The sequence below is a fragment of the Rhinoraja longicauda genome, chromosome 30 (genome assembly GCF_053455715.1).
Source record: "Rhinoraja longicauda isolate Sanriku21f chromosome 30, sRhiLon1.1, whole genome shotgun sequence".
In the NCBI taxonomy this organism is placed as follows: Eukaryota; Metazoa; Chordata; class Chondrichthyes; order Rajiformes; family Arhynchobatidae; genus Rhinoraja; species Rhinoraja longicauda.
Genome location: NC_135982.1, coordinates 8363915 through 8385811, shown reverse-complemented (window position 1 = coordinate 8385811; position 21897 = coordinate 8363915). Strand labels below are relative to the sequence as shown.

General features: G+C 41.1%; 1 protein-coding gene across 3 annotated transcripts in view; it reads right to left on the bottom strand.

The window, feature by feature from the left end:
- Positions 1-21897, bottom strand: part of LOC144608061 (arginine-glutamic acid dipeptide repeats protein-like) — a 258178-nt gene that overhangs the window by 9101 nt on the left and 227180 nt on the right. For all 3 annotated transcript variants that reach the window (XM_078425325.1, XM_078425326.1, XM_078425327.1), the window contains one exon: positions 2442-2547. In XM_078425325.1, coding sequence (XP_078281451.1) covers positions 2442-2547 — 106 coding nt within the window. The remainder of the gene's footprint in view (positions 1-2441; positions 2548-21897) is intronic.

Genomic DNA, 21897 nt, shown 5'->3' with positions numbered 1-21897 from the left:
TGCTCCGGTTTCCTCCCACCCTCAAAAGATGTACAGATGTGTAATTTAATTGGCTTCAGTAAAATTGTAAATTGACCCCAGTTTGTAGGATACTGCTACTGTACAGGGTGATCGCTGGCCGGTGCAGACTTGGTGGGCCGAAGGGCCTGTTTCCGTGCTGTATCTCTAAAGTCTAAAGTAAAAGTCTAAAGTGCCTGAAATTAGAATCAAACCAAGGTTCTGTGGCATCTCCAACATGACGACGTCTTTTAATATGGAAACTTTCAACAAGAACTAAACTATCTGCAAATTGCTATACATTGGCACCAATTTTGGTAATTGCTTAATATATTTACCATTTTAATCTCTGATTTCTTTTTTCTTTTTTATTTATTTATTTTTTTTATTTTATTTTTTTACAGAACTTTTTAGAAAACAAACCCTCCCACCCTTCCCCCCACCCCCTTATACTAACCCCAAATAAGAAAAAAGAAGAAAAGAAAAAAAGATTAAAGACTGCCTGGGTGTTGGGGGTCCTGCACACGCCCCATGGAATTCCAAACAGAATAAACTGTATATATATATACATCTCTCCCAAAAGAACCATTGAGAATATGAACAATTCTTCTATATATATATATCTCCGATTTCTTAGGCAAAGTTATGTGGCAAACAATGACCTCAGAAACTAAATGGGAAATTGGGAGAGGGGAAAGTAGAGACACATCAAGACAATTTGTGATACAATGAGCAAACATGAACACCTTCAGCTGTCCTTAAGATATCTTGCTGCAAACATAAGGGAATGAAAGGACTGTCGAACCTTGTAAGTTTATTGATATGATCACAAATTCACTCCATTTTAAGATCACGGTCCTCTTTCGGAGATTCCAAAAGCATTACCATATAATTTCAGACACACACTTTCAGGGATAAAAATATTTAAATGCTTCAGTTTGGTATAACAGCCAAATTGTTCTCCTTTTAGCTGCGGCTCCAAAACGTGAGAAAAGGATCTGCAAATTTACTGTAAAAATCTCTGCTGTTGACTTACAAACTAACAATAAAAATTGTCGGAACCATCAGTCAAATATTGAGCAGCACCAAAAAATGAATGCAAGCAATTGTGAGATTTCAAAGCATGAAGTAGTGATTCAAGAAACAAAAAACCTTTAAAGATCAATATTATACAATCTTGTTCAAATTAGGCAAAATTCTGCCAAAATGACAAACATTAATTCCAGAGAACAATTCTGAACTGTCAGCAGAATTGCCCATGCGTAAATCTTATAAAGAGCGGCACAGTGGCACAGCGGTAGAGTTGCTGCCTTACAGCGAATGCAGCGCCGGAGACTCAGGTTCGATCCTGACTACGGGCGCCGTCTGTACGGAGTTTGTACGTTCTCCCCGTGACCTGCGTAGGTTTTCTCTGAGATCTTCGGTTTCCTCCCACACTCCAAAGACGTACAGGTATGTAGGTTAATTGACTGGGTAAATGTAAAAATTGTCCCTAGTGGGTGTAGGATAGTGTTAATGGGCGGGGACCGCTGGGCGGCGTGGACTCGGTGGGCCGAAGGGCCTGTTTCCGCGCTATATCTCTAAATTTAATCTAAATCTAAAAGTAAGAGTCATGATGCAAGTTAGAAATTTTAACAAAGTGCCCTGTTTAACATCTAAGGTTCTTCATCTCAAGATGTGCCGCAACTTATAAAATAAAAAATTATAACACAAATGCATGACAGCATGATCACAGAACATTAAATATCTCCTCTTGCTATAGCCTGGTAAGATCAAAACCAAGTGCAATACCCTTCGATGTAAAGGCCATGAAACAGATCAAATTAAGCAGAGCACAGTGTGATGCTTCAGTTAAGAAACCGAGAACATAGGGGGGATTAAAATTACTTTTTCATATGTTATGGAATGCTTGTGTACACCGAAATCGACTGAAAATATAATCTACATTAAATTCTACCATATTTATTTATGATAAAGCTTCCGGCATTACTGGTTTTGAGACTTCTCCTGATCCCAAAGGTTCATCTGGCAAAAAAAAACTATGCTTGCAAAATAGTTGTCGAACACTTCTGGTGTTCGTGCATTGAAAATACAGTGGATAAACAGTTGGCTTTGGACTACCAGGATGTATGTAGACATTTGTCATCGGACAAGATTCTTTCCGACACAAATAAGTTCTGCTGTAGCATGCATTTGTGTTGACAGTGAATAGGATTGACCTATGGTGTTCCCGAATACCCAATCTACCCTTTCCCAACCCAAGAAAGTGAGTTTACTGTTTGTACATGTAGATGTACTTAAGAAGACAATACATCTTCAGGATAAAAAAAGTATCACAGAACCACAGTCACTAGTAGAACTATGAGCTCTGTAGAAGAATGAATTTAAGAGAAGACAATGAGAGGAAAAAGGTTTAATTTGTCACGGTAATAAGCAGTACTCACCATTCTCATTATGTCGGTCCAGAACTAGATGTTGGTAGACTGAGTCAGGCACTTCTGATTGGCGATAGTACCACTTGACATTCATTAACAGATGGTCCCGTTTGCTCTGAAATGTTAAACATCAGCAGGCTAAATAAATGAAATTATAAAAGGAACAATATTAGCACTTTGCACTGTGCTAATAAACAGTGAGCAAGTATTTGGTATTTACATTTTAAATAACTTCAATCAGATCACATGAGTTGGTCAAAAAGCAAATGCAGGTGTAAGCAATATTTGCTGAGATATTCCAGTCCACTAACTGACATTCATGGCCACGTGGTTTTAAACTTTTAGCACCTTCCACGTCAAGCACAACTTATGACACAGTGGATTCAGCAGAGAAATAATCTGGAGGATAAGACTGGAGGATAAGAAATAATCTGGAGGATAATCTGGAGGATAATTCACATGTATACAGCAAAATTACAAATCCAAAAGAGATGAATTATTCCCTTAAAAGTCCACTTCAGAGTAATGTGCCGCTTTGAGTTTAGAGTTGTTTGAAGCAGCCACATGAATGTCTGAAGAATGTCGGAAACGTCACCTATTACCAGAGATGCTGCCTGACCCGCTGAGTTACTCCATACTTTGTGTCCATCTTCGGTATAAATCAGCATCTGCAGTTCCTTCCTATACATGAATGTCTATGTGCAATAAAGTAGAATGTAAAGTTGTAGAACATTTATTGTTAGATTTATTTGGATGTCTTAAAGTAGGAGTGGTTCATTCAACCAGTCTGTAGCACTCTATTCTACCAATCAAATACATGATTGACTAATACCCAATCTCAATTTTCCTGCCTTTGCTCTCAATCCCATTATAAAACAAGAGAACATTCAACTCAGTCTTGACAATTACAATTGTCTTAGCAGTCACTGCTTTTAGATATGTAGCTATGACCAATTTCTTTTTTTCTTCTCATAGGCAAAAATAATAAAATCTAGAAAAATAAAGGAAAAAATCAGCTGTGAAAAGAAGTTGTTATTATAGAAAAGCTAATGGATGTACATCTGGGCATTTTCTGATTTGATATTGAATGCAGGGAACGGAGGGATATGGATCACATGCAGGCAGATGAGATTAGGTTATCTTAGCATCATGTTTGACACTGACATTGTGGGCCAAAGGGCCTGTTCTTGTGCTGCACTGTTCCATGTTCACACTTGGAACATTAGTGAAAATATAAATGTTACAAATTAGTTCACTTGTAATATGTGCACATGGGTTAGATGTGTCTGTGTAGTTTGTCTTTTGTAAGCACAAGTTCACAAATATTATGTTCCTTCCGTGAATGGTGTAATCACCATTATTATGCAAGTTTCAGAAATTAATGATATTACACATTTTTACAATAATTGGAGTACAAAAAAAAATGACAGCAGAGAATAATTTCATGGTTGCATATTTACACATAGAGACTTGATTATATCCATTTGAAACACTCAATTAAATGTGGATACTTAAGAAATAAGCATTTTGGGGATTGGTAGCAAAGAGGATTCCACAACTGAACCAGTTACAGAGTAATGGACAAAGTCACACAGAACAGAAACAGGCCCTTCAGCCCAACCCATCCATGCTGACCAAGATCCCCCACCTCAGTTAGTCCCATTTACCTGTGTTTGGACCATATCCCTCTAAAATAGAGTTTATAACTGAACTAGTTATAAGCTCATTGAATTCCAGACCAAAAGCCTCCTCCTGCTTCAATTTAATAGGTTTGTAAATGTTAGTACTTTAAATTGACTGTTCTGCATTATCATTCTATGTGGAGAGGTATGAAAGAAGCTCTCGAGTGAACCAATTTGATCTCTTCCCTTTAAATTCCCCATGAAATTGATTAACCATATCATTACATTGGACATGTAATATTTTCATGAATTTAGAACTTAAGTCAAAAATCGTACTCAAGTTTGTGGCAGTATCACATTTCGCTGTTAATAGTGCAAATTCTTCAACAACCATGCAAAAACTGTAGGAGATATGATGAAATAATTCCCAAGCATAATTGGTTGCAAAGGTTTTGCTATGTTGTGAACCTAGTTGTTCAATACAGAAATTAGTCGTTTGATGGGGTTGTTAAAATTCTCAATAAACATTCATGCTGCTTACAAATGCTGACTGGAAAGTCAGATTAAAATATCAAGTCCCACAAAAGATATTTCCTGATAAACATATATCACAGTTTCATAAGTCAACCAGTTAGTGGCAGCACCGAGTTAGGGAAAAAAATGCAATCGGCGCTTCCACTCATGAAATGTTTTTGCACAGAATTGATGGATTCAGACAGCAATCTCCCATATATAAACAACCAAAATGCTGGTTTATAGCACAAGTAATCTATTGCTCACTTTTTTGGGTCCTTCCATGCAAATCAACATTATCTACACAAAATGAATTTGTCAGCTATTCATTACAAACCAGTGCAGGGAAGTATAAGAAGCAAATGTCCTTATAAAAGCAGCACTCCAAACATTCAGAATGACGATGCGACCACCTATACAAATATAAGAATGTAACTAGTTGCATTTAAAATTGTTAATACTTTCCACAAGGTCTGTGGATTTGGTTGATATCTGCAGGGTAGTCAGGCAAACTTTAGAAAACTATAAATTCTGCCAAAATCCAAACGCATGTCACTTGGCAGAAGGGAAAACTGAATTTCCTTTGTCATGTTTCCAAACACTTGAATCCATCATATTAAAAAAATAAATGAAATATTTAGCACCTCTTGTACTCTTTTTCCAAATGCAGAATGGTGCATTGCAAGAGGGTATGGGGGAGTGGGATTTTTAAAACCTGTAATTATTAAGATTTGTGTTACCGCCCTGTTGAATATATTGTTGGATATATTGTTATCAAGAGCTTGAGGAATGCTGAAATGTTATTTCAATTATTACTGTACATTTTGTTCATGATGATAGGTCGAGATGATAATGTACTTGTTTCATTGCAGTACAAAGATACTGTTGTGTACATTAATCAATGAAAGGTAATATTAGAGTGCAATATTCATTTCAACGGGAGCAAAGAGCCGAGCGCGCAGCCAATAGAACCACGGCCTCACACACCCGAGAACCCAGGTTATATCCAAACTCTGCAGCTGTCTGTGTGGAGTTTCCCACGTTCTCTCCGTGACTGTATGGGTTTTCCTCCAGGTAGTTCCTCCCACATCCCGAAAAAATGAAGGTCGGCAGATTAATTGGCCGCTGTGAATTGCCACCAATGTGAAGGTGAGGGGCAGAATCTGGCCGTGTTTGGTGAGAATGAGAGGAGAATAACAAGTGTGATTCATGTCGGATCAGTGTTACTAGCTGATTTATGAGGCTTGTGCAGACTTGGGGAGCCAAAGGGCCTGTTTCTGTGCTTTGTGACCATGACTTGGAACTGTGTTATTTATAAAACTTTTGCTACTCAGTTATGCTATTTTCAACATCTGCACCACTCGTGGCTTGAATAAATCCACTAAATTTAAATGGACATTTAACCTAAAAAATTCAAAGCGTTATCTCAGATATCAGGGTGGCACAATTGGTAGAACTCTCATCTAAGCCAGAGTTCAAGGGCTGACAACCAGCACCAGGTTCAGAAGTTACAGCCCATGCTGACATTACACATCATTTACACAAGAGGCCCTTGCAGCTGGTTTAGATGATATTACACATCCCACTGTACTTTTCAAAACAGCAATGAATTCACCAAGGGAACAAAATTCCACCATCAATCATTATATACAAGCTTGTCTTTCCATTGCCATTTTCAGCCTGTTGTACTTGGATGAAATAACTACATTACGAAAGATAATTGTGCAATTTTTGTTTAGTTTAGAGATGCAGCATGGAAACAGGCCCTTCGGCCCACCGAGTCCACACCGACCAGCAATCACCCATACACTAGTTCTATCCTACACACTGGGAACAATTTACAGAAGCCAATTAACCTACAAACCTGCACATCTTTGGAAAGTGGGAGGAAACCAGACATCCCGAAGAAAACCCACCCGGTCACAGGGAGAACGTACAAACTACGTACAGACAAAACGTGTCTTCATGTCAACAGAATTGGTTTTCTGCCTCTACTTCCATGACATTCAGAAAAGGGGGAGCATGGGTGGAGGAGGAATGTTTGACAAGGTCTTGCCTTTTGTTCCCATTTGATCTAGACGGGTAGAAATTACACCCAATCACAAGGCATATTCCCCAAATTCCTAAGAACACAAAACATTGTTATTAGTCACCATTATTGTTTCAAGCAATTACATATAACATTAATAGCTCACACATCTCAGCACAATAAAGCAACACCATATTTACTTATTGACCTTCACACTATACAATGTTGTTCATCGAGCTCCAAAGCTTTGGGTTCCAAAGCATCTTCATCTGAAGTTTGCTGTGAATTACCAAGCTGGAAGTAATTTAATTTTACTATCATTCAGTGCTACAGAATAGTCCCAGAGGCAACTGGAATAAAGTACAACCTACGTACAGACAGAACCTGCTGTCAGGATCAAGCCCAGGTCTCTGACGCTGTAAGGCAGCAACTCTACCACTGCGCCACTGTGCTGCCCTGATTATCTCTGAGATAATATTCCCCCCGAAAACTAAACCTAATGCTCACTTTCAACCATTACTTCAGTTCACCCAATTCTTTCTTTGACTTGGCATGTTGAATACAAGACACCTTTAATATTTCGGAATTGAATTGAACTGAATATTTTATTATCATATATGACGTTACTGTGAAATTCTTTGCTTGCATACCCAAGGTATGCAAAGGGTCACCCATAAAGGGTGCTTAAAAATTTACAAACCCCCCCCCCCCCCCCGTGCCAGTTCCCCCTTTCCTCTTCCCCCTCCCTCATGGTGGTCCCCTCACGCCGGGACCGCCATTGTCCATTGTTGTTCCCCCTCCCTCACAGCGGCACCCCCACATCATGTCCCCATTGTTCTCCCCCTCCCTCACAGCAATCTCCCCCCCACGCCGGGTTCCCATTGTCCCGATGCTGGTTTAAACCGAAGATAGACACAAAATGCTGGAGTAACTCGGCAGGACAGGCAACATCTCTGGAGAGAAGGAACGGGTGACGTTTCAGGTCGAGACCCTTCTTCATTCCTTCTATCCAGAGATGCTGCCTCTCCTGCTGAATTACTTCAGCATTTTGTGACTATCACCATTAATATTAATGAGCGGAGCTCCAGAATGAATCAAAAATGTTTGGCTGGGGAGTGAAAGGTGAGTGGCTTCTGAGATATTATCTCCATGCATCCTGAATGACAAGGATTGACTGGGGATACACACAAAATACTGCAGTAATTCAGCGGGACAGGCAGTATCTGTGGTGAGAAGGAATGGGTGATGTTTTGGGTCAAGATCCTTCTTCAGGCTGAGGATAATTAGCATGGCCTTCTTTCACAAATTTGATTGAGTGTTTTTGAAGAGATCACCAAGAAGATTGGTGAGGGCAACGTGGTGGATGTTGTTTGCATGGACTTTAGCCAGGCCTTGAACAAGGTACCATTTGGTAGGTTGGTCTTGAAGGTTAGATAACGTGGGATCCAGGGCGAGGCAGCCAGCTCGATAAAAAATTGGCTAGAAGGTAGGAGACAGAGTGTAGTGGAAGAGGTTTTTTTTCAGACTGGAGGCTTGCAACAAGTGTTGAACCACAGGGATCAGTGCTGGGTCCAGCAATATTAATCATTTATAGTAACCATTTGAATGCGATTATAGGTAGCGTGGTTAGTAAATTTACAGACATCATTAAAATTGGTGGCATGGTGAAGGTTTTCTAAGATTACAATGGGATCTTGATCAATTGTGCCAACAGGCTGATGAATGGCAGATGGACAGTAATTCAGATTAATGTGACGTGTTGTATTTTGATAGGACAAACCAGGGCAGGACTTACACACAAAATGGCAGGCTCCTGGAGAGTGGTGTAGAATAGCGAGACCCAGGGATGCAACTACATAGTTCCATGAAAGTGGTGGACAGAATGATGAAGAGGATATTTGGCACGCTGCATTCATCAATCAGGTCGTTAAGGAATTGGCACATCATGTTACAGTTGTACAAGAGATTGGTAAGCCCACATCTGGAGCACCGTGTACAGTTTTGGTCGCCTTACTAAAGGATGTAATTTAACTGGACAGGGTGCAAAAAATAATTTACGAGGACGATACTGGGTATGAATAGGCTGAGCCTTTTTTCCTCTGGTTTATAGGAGGTTGAGGGATGACCTTATAAAGGTATATAAAATCATGAGGGACGTAGATATCCACAATATTTTCCACAGGGTAGGGGAGTCTGAAACTAGAGGGAAAAGGTTTAGGAAGGAACTGCAGATGCTGGTTTAAACCAAAGACAAGCACAAAAAGCTGGACAGGCAGCATCTCTGGAGAGAAGGAATGGGTGACGTTTCGGGTCGAGAACCTTCTGCAGACCCGAAACGTCACCCATTCCTTCTCTCCAGAGATGCTGCCTGTCCCGCTGAGTTAATCCAGATTTTTGTGTCTATCTTTGGGAAAAGGTTTATGCTGAGAGGAGATAGGGCAGTGCATATCTGGAACGAACTGCCAGAGGAGGTGAATATAATTACAACAGTTAATAGACACTTGGACTGGTACACGGATAAGAAAGGTTTAAAGGGGTATGGGCAAGGCGCAGCTAAGTCGGTTTAGTTCAGTTAGACAACTTGGTCAGCATGTACGAGTTGGGCTGAAGGGGCTGTTTCTGAACTGTATATTTAATTCTATGACTATCTGCCAAGTTTGCGAGAGCTTTCCAGGGATAACGTTTCTTGAGTGCCGAGTTGGAAGCCTTGCTGTTGTATAGGCCATAATTGCTTCATGCCAACAGAATTGGTTTTCTGCCTCCAGATTCATGACATACAGAAAAGGGGGAGCACGGGTGGAGGGGGAATGTGTGACAGGGTCTGGCTTTTTTTCCCCCTATTTGATCTAGGTGGGTAGAATTTAGACCCAATCACAAGGCATATTTCCCAAATTCCTAAGAACACAAAACATTATTGCTAGTCACCATTATTGTTTCAAGCACTTACATATAACATTAATAACTCACACATAATAACTCACGCAAAATAAAGCGACACCAACTCTACTTATTGATCTTCACACGAAACAATGTCGTTCATCGAGCTCCAAAGCATTGAGTTCCAAAGCATCTTCATCTGAAGTTTGCTGTGAATTACCAAGCTGGAAGTAATTTACTTTTACTATCATTCAGTGCTGCAGAACACACCCAGAGGCAACTTGAATAAAGTCAGGTATCACAGGAAATTGGCCTTGATGGTTACTGAGAGCACTGAAGTATAAACAGCATAAATGGAACAAAAAGCATATAATTTCTTCCAGCGGTCCAGTTAACAAACTAGCCACAATGTCACGCAAATGGTAGCAGTATCTTTGCAAAGGCTACTTTGAAGTTAGCATTATACTGCCACATTTCTCACATCTACACTCTAGAAGGAGCATCTTAGGATTCATCGGGGTGCAACTGATAATCAAACATTTTACCATTCTACAAAATTCTGTCCTGGGACTCAAGTTTCACTTCTTCCTGCATGTCTGTATATTTGGTGCGTATTGGATTAACACAGGCTACCAAAATAAGCATGCAACAATTTAATACCATTCATGTTCTGATGAAAGCTCATGGACCTGAAACATTAACTCTGCTTCTTTCTCTATTGATGCTGCCTGATCTGCGAAGTGTTCTCAGCATTGGTGGTTTTGAATTTAAATCTATACCGGCATTTGATCTGACATCCGTATCAAATCCTACACAAGGCAAAATAACCAGAAATAAATTTTAGTTGCCTTTCCAAGTAGCAGTCCATAAGGCAACCTGACTTTTTAAAGCTATACGGTGTATGCAGATGCGAATTATGTGATGCATGCACATTCTTTCTATACCAAGATTTCTTAATTCAGACCAACGGCCAAACAGCTCATAAACAGCAGAAATTTGGAGATCCGTGCATGGTGACGTTACTGTACTGGTATCCAAAGTCAGGATTACTGAGCCGGAAGCACATTCTTCAATACCACAATGCACCTGCCCGTTTAAATGTAGCTAATTAAATAAATCTGGAATAAAAAGCTAGCATTAGTGAAGGTGACTACGAAGGTATCAGAATGTCATAAAACTCCATCTGCTTCCCTAATGACATTTAAGGGAAGCAAACTAGCACTCTTCCGATGTGACCCCAAAACCAAAATGGTAGATTTTTAATGGTAGTCCTTTGAAGCTGGAGGCAGCGAACCATTCAGAGGCAATTAGGGATGGCCAATAAAAATGTTGATGACGCCAATTAAGTTAAATCAGTGTTTCCCAGTTAATGACCACTCTGATGTTCTTGGAATTACTTGAAATTTTAAAAGAATGAGCTGTTCCACCTTTAACTAACTAATTTGGTTAATTTCTAGCTAGAATTGTTATTCTGCAATAATACCGAAGTCAATGAAGACCACAAATCACTAAGCTTTTCAAGTACATTCTCCGATATGATAAATTCAATTTCACATCAGTCAATATTGTCAAAAAGTTATTAGCTTGGCTCAGAGTGTGCTGTGGATTGGAACACAATCCAATGCACCTTATTTCCATTGCTTGCAGACAACAAATCAGTATATTTTAAACTGCAGGAAATAAAACATAAAACATTATGATCTTAGCGGAAAGAAATGTACATTGAAAATATTGCAGATTAACGCGGATGGTGCCAGGACTAGAGGGTCTGAGCTATAGGGAGAGGTTGAATAGGCTGGAACTTCATTCCTTGGAGCGCAAGAGGATATGGGGTGATCTTATGGAGGTGTATAAAATCATGAGAGGACTACATCGGGCAGTCTCTTGCCCAGAGTAGATGAATCGAGGACCAGAGGACATAGGTTTAAGGTGAAGGGGAAAAGATTTAATGGGAATCTGAGGGGTAACTTTTTCACACAAAGGTCAGTGGGTGTATAAAAAGCCTCCAGAGGAGGTAGTTGAGGATGGGGCTATACCAACGTTTAAGAAACAGTTAGACAGGTACATTCATAGGACAGGTTTGTTGGGATATGGACTAGTGGTGGGACTAGTGTAGCTGTGACACGTTGGCCAGTGTGGGTAAGTTGGGCCAAAGGGCCTGTTTCCACACTGTATCACTCTATGACTCTATCAGATTTAGATTGTAGAAGTATATGGCACTCCCTTTGCCACCTGCATTCTACAATTTGAAGATTCTTATGGCAGCCAAAAAATTGAAGTGGTACCTATCTGTGTAATAATAAGTCTACAAATGTACCAGATTGAATCAGTGCCAGAGGATTAATGCTGGAAACGGGTCACCCATTGATGCACGCAAAGTACAGCACCATTGATACTAAAATGCGTTTCAATAGCAATAAAATTCAAGGAAGTTCCGTCGATAATGCAACGGCTAGCTTCTTGTCTTCCTTATAAAGCACAAAAAGCAGCTTACCATTTAACATAGAAACGGGAGCAGTTATCTTTCTTAAGCAAATAACAAGGGAGATCTTCACGACGTAGTAGTTAGACGTTTATTTGAAGTTGCAATAAAATATATTGACCTATCTCTTGTCATTGACTTATTATGACTCGTTGTTAACTTGTTGTGGTAAAAATCTAATATCTAATGGTCGTTCCTATGTAACTTATGACTTACTAAAATCTTATTATTTTAGCAAGCTTCTTTAAATAAGATTCTTCTTGGTGACCTTATTGTCAACAGGTTTCTTCGTTGTCACAATAAAGCATTACGTAAATGTTAAGCAAGTTTACTCATAGTCTGGCCCCGCCCATGGCACCTCCCAGTAGTATACATAAGCATAATATTAACCTCGTAATGATGTCCAAAATGATACATTCAGTCTGAAGAAGGGTCTCGACCCGAAACTGCACCCATTCCTTCTCTCCCGAGATGCTGCCTGACCTGCTGAGTTACTCCAGCATTTTATGAATAAATCGATTTGTACCAGCATCTGCAGTTATTTTCTTATCCAAAATGATACAGCAGGATACTAAGTAATATAATATACAAGTGTTTATACGTTGTCCCCCCATTTCAGGGCACCATAATGTTTGGGGCACATGGCTTCACAGGTGTTTGTCATTGCTCAGGTGTGTTTAAATGCCTCCTTAATGCAGGTATAAGACAGCTCTCAGCACTCAGTCTTTCCATCACATTTGGAAACTTTTATTGCTGTTCATCAACATGAGGACCACGTTGTGCCAATGAAAGTCAAAGAGCCATTAGGAGACTGAGAAACAAGAATAAAACTGTTAGAGACATCAACCAAACCGTAGGCTTACCAAAATCAATTGTTTGGAACATCTTTAAGAAGAAAGAGAGCACTGGTGAGCTTACTAATCGCAAAGGGTCTGGCAGGCAAGGAAGACTTCCACAGCTGATGACAGAAGAATTCTCTCTATAATAAAGAAAAATCCCCAACCACCTGTCCGACAGATCAGAAACACTCATCAGGAGTGGATTTGTCAATGAACACTGCCCGCAGACGTCTTCATGAACAGAAATACAGAGTTTACAATACAAGATGCAAACCACGGGTCAGCCGTAAAAATAGGATGGCCAGGTTACAGTTTGCCAAGAAGTACTTAAAAGAGCAACCACAGTTCTAGAAAAAGATCTTGTGGACAGATGAGACGAAAATTAACTTATATCAGAGTGATGGCAAGGCAAAGTATGGAGGACAGAAGGAACTACCCAAGATCAAAAGTATACCACCTCATCTGTGAAACACGGTGGTGGGGGTGTAATGGCCTGGGCATGTATGGCTGCTGAAGACACTGGCTCACTTATCTTCATTGATGATACAACTGCTGATGATAGTAGCATAATGAATTCTGAAGTGTATACACACCTCCTATCTGCTCAAGTTCAAACAAATGCCTCAAAACCCATTGGCCGGCGGTTCATTCTGCAGCAAGACAATGATCCCAAACATACTGCTAAAGCAACAAAGGAGTTTTTCAAAGCTAAAAAATGGTAAATTCTTGAGTGGCCAAGTCAATCACCCGATCTGAACCCAATTGAACGTGCCTTTTATATGCTGAAGAGAAAACTGAAGGAGACTAGCCTGCAAAACAAGCATAAGCTAAAGATGGCTGCAATACAGGCCTGGCAGAGCATCACCAGAGAAGACACCCAGCAACTGGTGTAGACACAAAATGCTGGAGTAACTCAGTGGGTCAGGCAGCATCTCGCGAGAGAAGGAATGAGTGACGTTTCTGGTCGAGACCCTTCTTCAGACTGATTTAAACCAGCATCTGCAGTTATGTTTCCTACACACCCAGCAACTGGTGATGTCCATGAATCGCAGACTTCAAGCAGTCATTGCATGCAAAGGATATGCAACAAAACACTAAACATGACTGCTTTCATTTACATGAAATTGCTGTGTCCCAAACATTATGGTGCCCTGAAATGGGGGGACTATGTATAAACATTGCTGTAATTTCTGCATGGTGAAACCAAAATGTATAAAAATTGCCTTTATTAAAATCTGACAATGTGCACTTTAACCACATGTGTTTTTTTTCTATTACAAATCTCAAATTCTGGAGTACAGAGGCAAATAAATAAATGATGGGTCTTTGTCCCAAACATTATATGACCAGTAAAATTAAACCAAAACTGTGATTAACATGTTGCATTCAAGGTGCGCTTTTCACATTATATTATTACATTATATTATACCATTTTACCTGTACATGTACTTTTTCTATAACATGTGTTGCTCAAAAGCCTTGCATTGGAGAAAATTAGCATTATGGAAACACAAGCTATAGTAAAACTGTAGCATTCTGGCTGATCTCCAAGCACATGGAGGACTGTGGATTATCTTTTTATAAATTATATTTTTCAATCCAGCCTCCCAAACAAAAGCCCAAACAGGTAACATGTTCCCAATCTTGTACCAATGCTATTACCAAGAAAATTTCCAACAAATGTCCCTGGTCACATGTCAATTGGTTTTACCTGAAAAACTCAGGATTGTTGGCCTTGCCTTCTTACTTGTCAGTAATTATAGAAACATGGTACAGAGAGGGAAAGCACATAAACCCAGTCTTCAACAGCAGATTTCTCAATATTTTGTTTTGTCATTTTGATTCAAGTAAATGGCACAGCTGCCCCAAAGCACCAGAGACCCGGTTCGATCCAGATGAGGGCAACAGTGACCGCAAGATCTCCCGGTGGCTGAGCACTCCCACTCCCAGTCTGACCATTCTGTCATGGGCCTCCTCCAGTGCCATAGTGAGGCCCACCGGAAATTGGAGGAACAGCACCTCATATTTCGCTTGGGCAGCCTACAACCCAGCGGTATGAACATTGACTTCTCCAACTTTAGATAGTTCCTCTGTCCCTCTCTTCCCCTCCCCCTTCCCAGTTCTCCCACTGTCTTCACCTATATCCTTTCTTTGTCCCGCCCCCCCGACATCAGTCTGAAGAAGGGTCTCGACCCGAAATGTCACCCATTCCCTCTCTCCTCGATGCTGCCTGACCTGCTGAGTTACTCCAGCATTTTGTGATACCCGCAAGATCAATCACCTCAGTCCAGGACATTAATCTATGGCCAAATCGTCAACAACAGTTTCAACAACTCTCTTCCAGAAGTGAGGATATATTCACTGATTACATGATATTCAACTCCATGAGCTTGTTTGTCAATAAAGCAACCCATACACGCATAAATTATAACATGGAGAACTTTCAGGCATGGGCTGATAAGGGACAAATAAGATTCAGCGGGTGGCACAGCTGATGGAGCTGCTATTTCACAGCGCCAAAGATCTGGGTTCAAACCTGAACTGTGCGGAATTTGCACATTCTCTCTATGATTGCATGGGTTTCCTCCGGGTGCTTCGGTTCTCTTCCACATTCCAAACACGTGTGGGTTTGTCAGTTGATTGGCCTCTACAAAATGCCCTTCGTGTAAAGGGAGTGGATGAGAAAGTGGAAAACATGAAACTAGTGTGAACGGGTCATCAATGGTCAGCGCGGATTCTGTTTTCCACAGCATGTTTCCATGCTATATCTCTAAACTCAACTAAATGTAATTGTGCTCAACGTTTTCTTACACTAAAATTAGAGGTATTTTAAAATCAAGTGTGAAGAATATATTTGGGTGTGCACACCGTGGAACCACAAATAAGTACGTTTTCATGCTTGGGGTGCATCTGATGATTTTACTTTTTAAATATTCTCAACCGTGAGCATGATAGGCTCAAAACAAGAGATGTTGTAAGGCTAAAACTATCCAAAGCAATATGTGTTAGCTCATGTATGCATGTTCTCACCTTTCAATGTTTGCAGGTCTCAAAGGAAGCTTTGGTTTTTAAAAAAACATCCCATTAAAGGCAGCTTTGAATGCAAATCATGGGCATTAAATATTTCAGGGAAGCTTCAACGAAACCTCCCATCTCAGCACATTCTTATTCATTTTTTACAGATACATTCTCTTTTTTTTACATTTTGGAAATGCATTGCAAAGTACAGCACATCATTTTATGTAAACTAAAGGAGGGAGAGACATAACGTTGAATTCACTGGCTGAAAGCTAATCACTTCAGGAACTTATCCGACAGCTGCAGGATTGGAATGTGATCCTTTACAGATGGATATGGATGCTGTGCAGTTTTTAGTTATTTATTATCATTCATTAAATTAATGAGCTCTGAAGAGGGTGGGGGGGGGGATATTTTTATTTCAAGATTAAAACACAATTAATTAAATGCAAGTGTTTTAATTGATTGACTTTACCAATCACAGCTAATTTTTTTTAAAGCCTTGATTTAATCTAAACAGACAGAATGGAAATTCTATTTAAAATGTTGGTCTTGAGCACAAAAAGCTGTCTTTTCCCACATCAGTCCTTGCGCCCCGTCTTTGTATCCAAGATAAAGCTAGGTTTTCTTGGATTTAGTGGATATTGGCACAAACATCTCAAATAAAATACAATGAATTTTCATTTTGAAGCTGTAAGACTTCAAAATGACGCCAATTTAAAAACAGTTTTTCCCCCATGAGCTAATTATTTTAATAACAAAAGATTTTTTTAAACTGAGACCATGTGGCTTTAATATATTTAAATATTCAATAGCTGCTGTTCTTCCAAGTCTCCCGTGTTTTCATGAGCACAAGGGTTTCTGCAATTTGCTAAATGCATCCACAGCAGTGCAACAAATGACTAAACTGAAAATACATAAATGCAGTATTTATATTATCTGTGTTGACTCCAGATTCCATTCATTGACCCAAAACAGGCTGTGGTCCTTATTTCTCAGTTCTTACTCTTTAACCAAAGAATCTCACACAATGAAGGTGTAAACTAAGCATAAAATAGTCTTCTGTGCGGTGGCACAGACGGACGGCACGGTGCTGCAGCGGTAGAGATGTTGTCTTGCAGCGCTGGAGACCTGGGTTCAAACCTGACTACGGGTGCTGTCTGTATGGAGTTTGTACGTTCTCCCCATGACCTGCGTGGGTTTCCTCCGGGAACTCTGGTTTCCTCCCACAGTCCAAAGACGTTCAGGTTTGCAGGCTAATTGGTTTGGTAAAACTGTCCCTAGTGCGTGCAGGATAGTGTTAGTGTGCGGGGATCACTGGTCGGCGGACTTGGTGGGCCGAAGGGCCTGTTTCAGCGCTGAATCTCTGAACTAAACTACCGTACAGGAAGAGCAAATATGTTTTGTCATTGGAATATAAATTTTGCAAGGTAGATATACCTGCTTGTTACTTCATTCCACATAACGCAAGATCAAGTAACGGGTAACACCATCAATAGCTGGTGTAAGAAAATAATTGCAGATGCTGGTTTAAATCGAAGGTAGACACAAAATGCTGGAGTAACTCAGCAGGTCAGGCAGCACCTCGGGAGAGAAGGAATGGGTGAAGTTTCGGGTCGAGACCCTTCTTCAGTCTCAAAAAGGGTCTCGACCGGAAACGTCACCCATTCCTTCTCTGAGATGCTGCCTGACCCGCTGAGTTACTCCAGCATTTTGTGTCTAGGCTTTTGTTGAGATGGGACATGTTTAAACTGAAAATATACTAGAAGTATACATATCTAGTACAATATCCATTTTACCAACCAGTTTAGAAATAGTTTATTTTCTAAAGGATTCAGATTACCACGTTTTCAAATTAGTCAATTTGTAGTCAATACAACTGGCCCTGCATGTTGGTATTTACATAACTCCCTTATTGCTATTGGACACTGGAACAGCCTTCTCCATGATTGATAGAGTGAAAATCATTTATGCTGATTTGCATGTATGTCTTCTGGTTGAGACTAAGAAATGAAAAGTAATATGAAAGTAATAATATACAAGTCTACGATTCTTTTTTTTTTAACGATAAAAAATTTGAACAGAGTGGATTATAAATAATAATAAATGTTATTTGTCATATGTAGGTTGGCACAGGGTCAACGGTACAATGAAATGCATTTGACAAGACAACGGGTCACCTCAGCAGTAATATTCCAAGGATAAATAAGATAAAAAATGACATTAGTAAGGTAAAAAGACAATATTAAAAATAGTTAAAAAGACAATATTAAAAATAATCAACATATATGATTTGAAATGTGTTTGAGTTCAGAAGCCTGATGGCCTGATGGTAGAAACTGTTCTTAAGTCTGGTGTATCCTGTATCCTGTATCGTCTGCCTGACGGTAACAAGGAGAACAGCCTGCATGCTGGGTGGCTGTGGTCCTTGATGATGCTGCGTGCCTTCCGCAGGCACAGCCGGTAGAAAATGTCCTGAATGGCCGGGAGACAGTTGCCAGTGATGTGTTGTGCTGTCTTCACCACTCTCTGCAGTGATTTGTGGCTGTGGGCCGAACAGTTCCCATACCAGACTGTAATGCAGCCCGTCAGCAGGCTCTCGATGGTGCATCTGTAGAAGTTTGCGAGGATGCTGGCGTTCATGCCAAACTTCCTCGGTCTTCTCAGGAAAAAGAGCCTCTGGTGGGCCTTCTTTGTTATTGTGTCCGTGTGCAGTGTCCAGGAAAGGTCCTCAGTGATGTGCACACCGAGGAACTTAAAGCTGCTGACCTTTTCAACCTCAGCATCACCGATGTGGATGGGGAGGTGTCCACTCCCCTGCTGTCTCCTGTAGTCCACGATCATCTCTTTAGTTTTGCTGACATTGAGAGAGAGGTTATTTTCCTGGCACCAGCTGTTTAGTGCCTTTACCTCCTCTCTGTAGGCCGTCTCATTGTTGTCTGTGATGAGGCCCAAGATGGTCGTTTCATCAGCAAACTTTAGGATGCTGTTTGAGCCGTGCTTAGCAGAACAGTCGTGCGTGAACAGGGAGTACAGGAGAGGACTGAGCACGCAGCCCTGTGGTGTGCCTGTGTTGAGGATCAGTGAGGAAGAGATGTGGCTGCAAATTCTCACCACCTGGGGCCTGCCCGTCAGGAAATCGAATATCCATCCGCAGATGGAGGTCTCCAGTCCAAGATCAAGGAGCTTGGGGATGAGTTTTGAGGGATAATAGTGTTGAATGCCGAGCTGTAGTCATTAAAGAGCATTCTCACATATGTATTTCCTTTGTCCAGGTGGGTGAGCACAGTGTGTATTGCCATGGCGATGGCATCGTCTGTGGCCCTGTTTGGTCTATATGCAAACTGAAGAGGGTCTAAGGTGTCAGGGAGAGAGGAGCAGATGTGAGTTTTGACTAGTCGCTCGAAGCACTTCATGGTGACTGATGTCATTTAAACAGGAGGTTACTGGTTTCTTTGGAACAGGAACGATGATGGATGCTTTGAAGGAGGTGGGAACCACAGACTGACAGAGAGAGGTCGAAGATGTTGGTGAACACCTCTGCCAGTTAATCAGCACACGCTCTGAGGGTCTGCCCTGGAATACTATCCGGCCCTGGAGCTTTGCGGTCGTTGACCTTTTTGAAGGACCGCCTCACGTCTGCCGTTTGTAAGGACAATTTCCAAAGTTTTATGAAAAGGATGCTTTATCAGTAGCTACATGGTTAACAAATGTATGTACATGTTTGGTATAGACATTGTGGGCCGAAGGGCCTGTTCCTGCACTGTACTATGTTCCATATTCCATGTTCTGATGCGTCTGCCCAACCTAGCAAGGTGCATGCTGCAAGGATTAGTTTATGGTTCAGATGCCGTCACCCAAATTTGATGCACTTCTGTCTGCACAGGATATGCAAGTCAAAATGGAAGTCACGGATTCCTGGGTTGGCATCATTCAATGTACTTTTATGGTCACGGTATTATTCGTGAAGTCAATCAAGAACCAGTTCCTGGGTATCCAAGGGGTCTTTGAAAACTCCAAGAATAAAGTCAGTAAATAAATTAAGTAAACAAATCAGGGAGTGATGCAATAATTTGATTGCAAACAACGTGGGAAAACCACAATGAACAAATAAACACAGTAGAAAGACTGGGAACTCATCAGGTTTGTAGGTTAATTGGCTGGGTAAATGTAAAAATTGTCCCTAGTGTGTGTAGGATAGTGTTAATAGTGTTAGTGTGTGGGGATCGCTGGGCGGCGCGGACTTGGTGGGACGAAAAGACCTGTTTCCGCGCTGTATATATATGATATGATGATATGATGATATGATGTCAGACAACATCTCTGGATTCGGGTCCCAAAGCATCACTTATCTATATTCTCCAGAGATGCTGCCCGAGTTAGTCCAACATTTTGTATCTTTCTTTGGGATAAACCAGCATCTGCAGTTCATTGTTTTTGCATAAATACAGTACTCTCAAGTAGCACTTACTCATCCATTATCTGCAGTCCTCCATGCCCACAGATTGCCAAGTGCATGCTCATAATAACTCCGTGCTTGAATAAGACCTATCCCCGTGCTTGAATTTTCTCAGGTTTGCGCCATCTCAAAGAGATTTGAAATCCCTCCAAAGGAATGCAAATACAGAGATGTATTCCTCCACGTGTAAGTGTTCAATACAAAAACAAAGCCAGCTACAAAGCTAGCAAAATAATCTTCATTGCCACCTTGCTGCTAGTCTATTTCTCCCAGAGCAACAACTAGTGGCCCAAAGGAAGAATCAGCCACATTCCCACATCACAATCAAGAGGATAGAGGCAAAATGCCGGAGTAACTCAGAGGGACAGGCAGCATCTCTGGAGAGAAGAAATCGGTGACGAAGGGGTCACCCATTTCATCTCTCCAGAGATGCTGCCTGTCCCGCTGAGTTACTCCAGCATTTTGTGTCTATCTTTGGTTTAAACCAGCATCTGCAGTTCCTTTCTTCACAATCAAGAGGAATGAGTATAGCAACATCCCCTTAATGACACACGACTATATGATTCATGGTTTGTGCATTTATTTTATAGATTAACGAATATAAAATTTCCTTTTGGCCATTTCAATGCTTTAATATGGGTATTAATGTATGCTACTGTTTTACAACATTGTGGGGCATGCTTATTTCGATGTATCGGATACATAGGACCTGATATACCTCCACATTTGTTGTTATTCCATGGGAAGTCCATGCTCTTGTCATTTACAAATAATGAGGGCAAAAATGGCTGCAAGTTCAATCATCTCTGTGGCCAAACTATCAACAATTTCAATAACCCTCTTCCAGAAGTGAAGATATTCATTGATTTTACAATATTCAACCCCATGAATTCCTGACAATGAAGAAACACATATGTGCATTTGAGGTACAGCTACCAGAGACCCAGGTTCAATCCTGACTCGGCTGCTGTCTGTGTGGAATTTTGCATACTAAAATGGCAATACCATGGTGTAGCTACCAGACACTAGGGTTCAATCCTGACCACAGCTGCTGTATGTGTGGATTTTGCACATTCTCCCTGCGACCGTGTAAGACTCCGGCTGCTCCTGTTTCCTCCCACATCCCAAAGATGTGCGGGCTATTGACAATCACCTGCTCTTCACATTCAACAATATTGCCATCATCAAGTCCCCCACCATCCATGTCCTGTGGGATCACTACTGCCTAATGACGTGGCGGCGCCTAACGGCAGCGGCTGACTAGCAGTCTGTCCGTCTTTTTTTTGTTGTGTGTCGGTGTTGGGATGGTTTTTATATATATATTTTTGGTTGTGTATGTGTGGGAGGGGGTGGTGGTGTGGGTGGGTGGGGGGGGGGAACTTTTCTCTTCCTCACGGCGCGGGGTGCGGCTCGGCTGCGGGGCCTAACATCGCCCGCTGCGGCTCGGCCGCTGGACTTTACATCCCGGTGCGGCTTGGCCGCTGGACTTTACATCACCCGGTGCGGCTTGGCCGCTGGACTTTACATCCCGGTGCGGCTTGGCCGCTGGACTTTACATCCCGGTGCGGCTTGGCAGCTGGACTTTACATCCCGGTGCGGCTTGGCCGCTGGACTTAACAGTGCCCG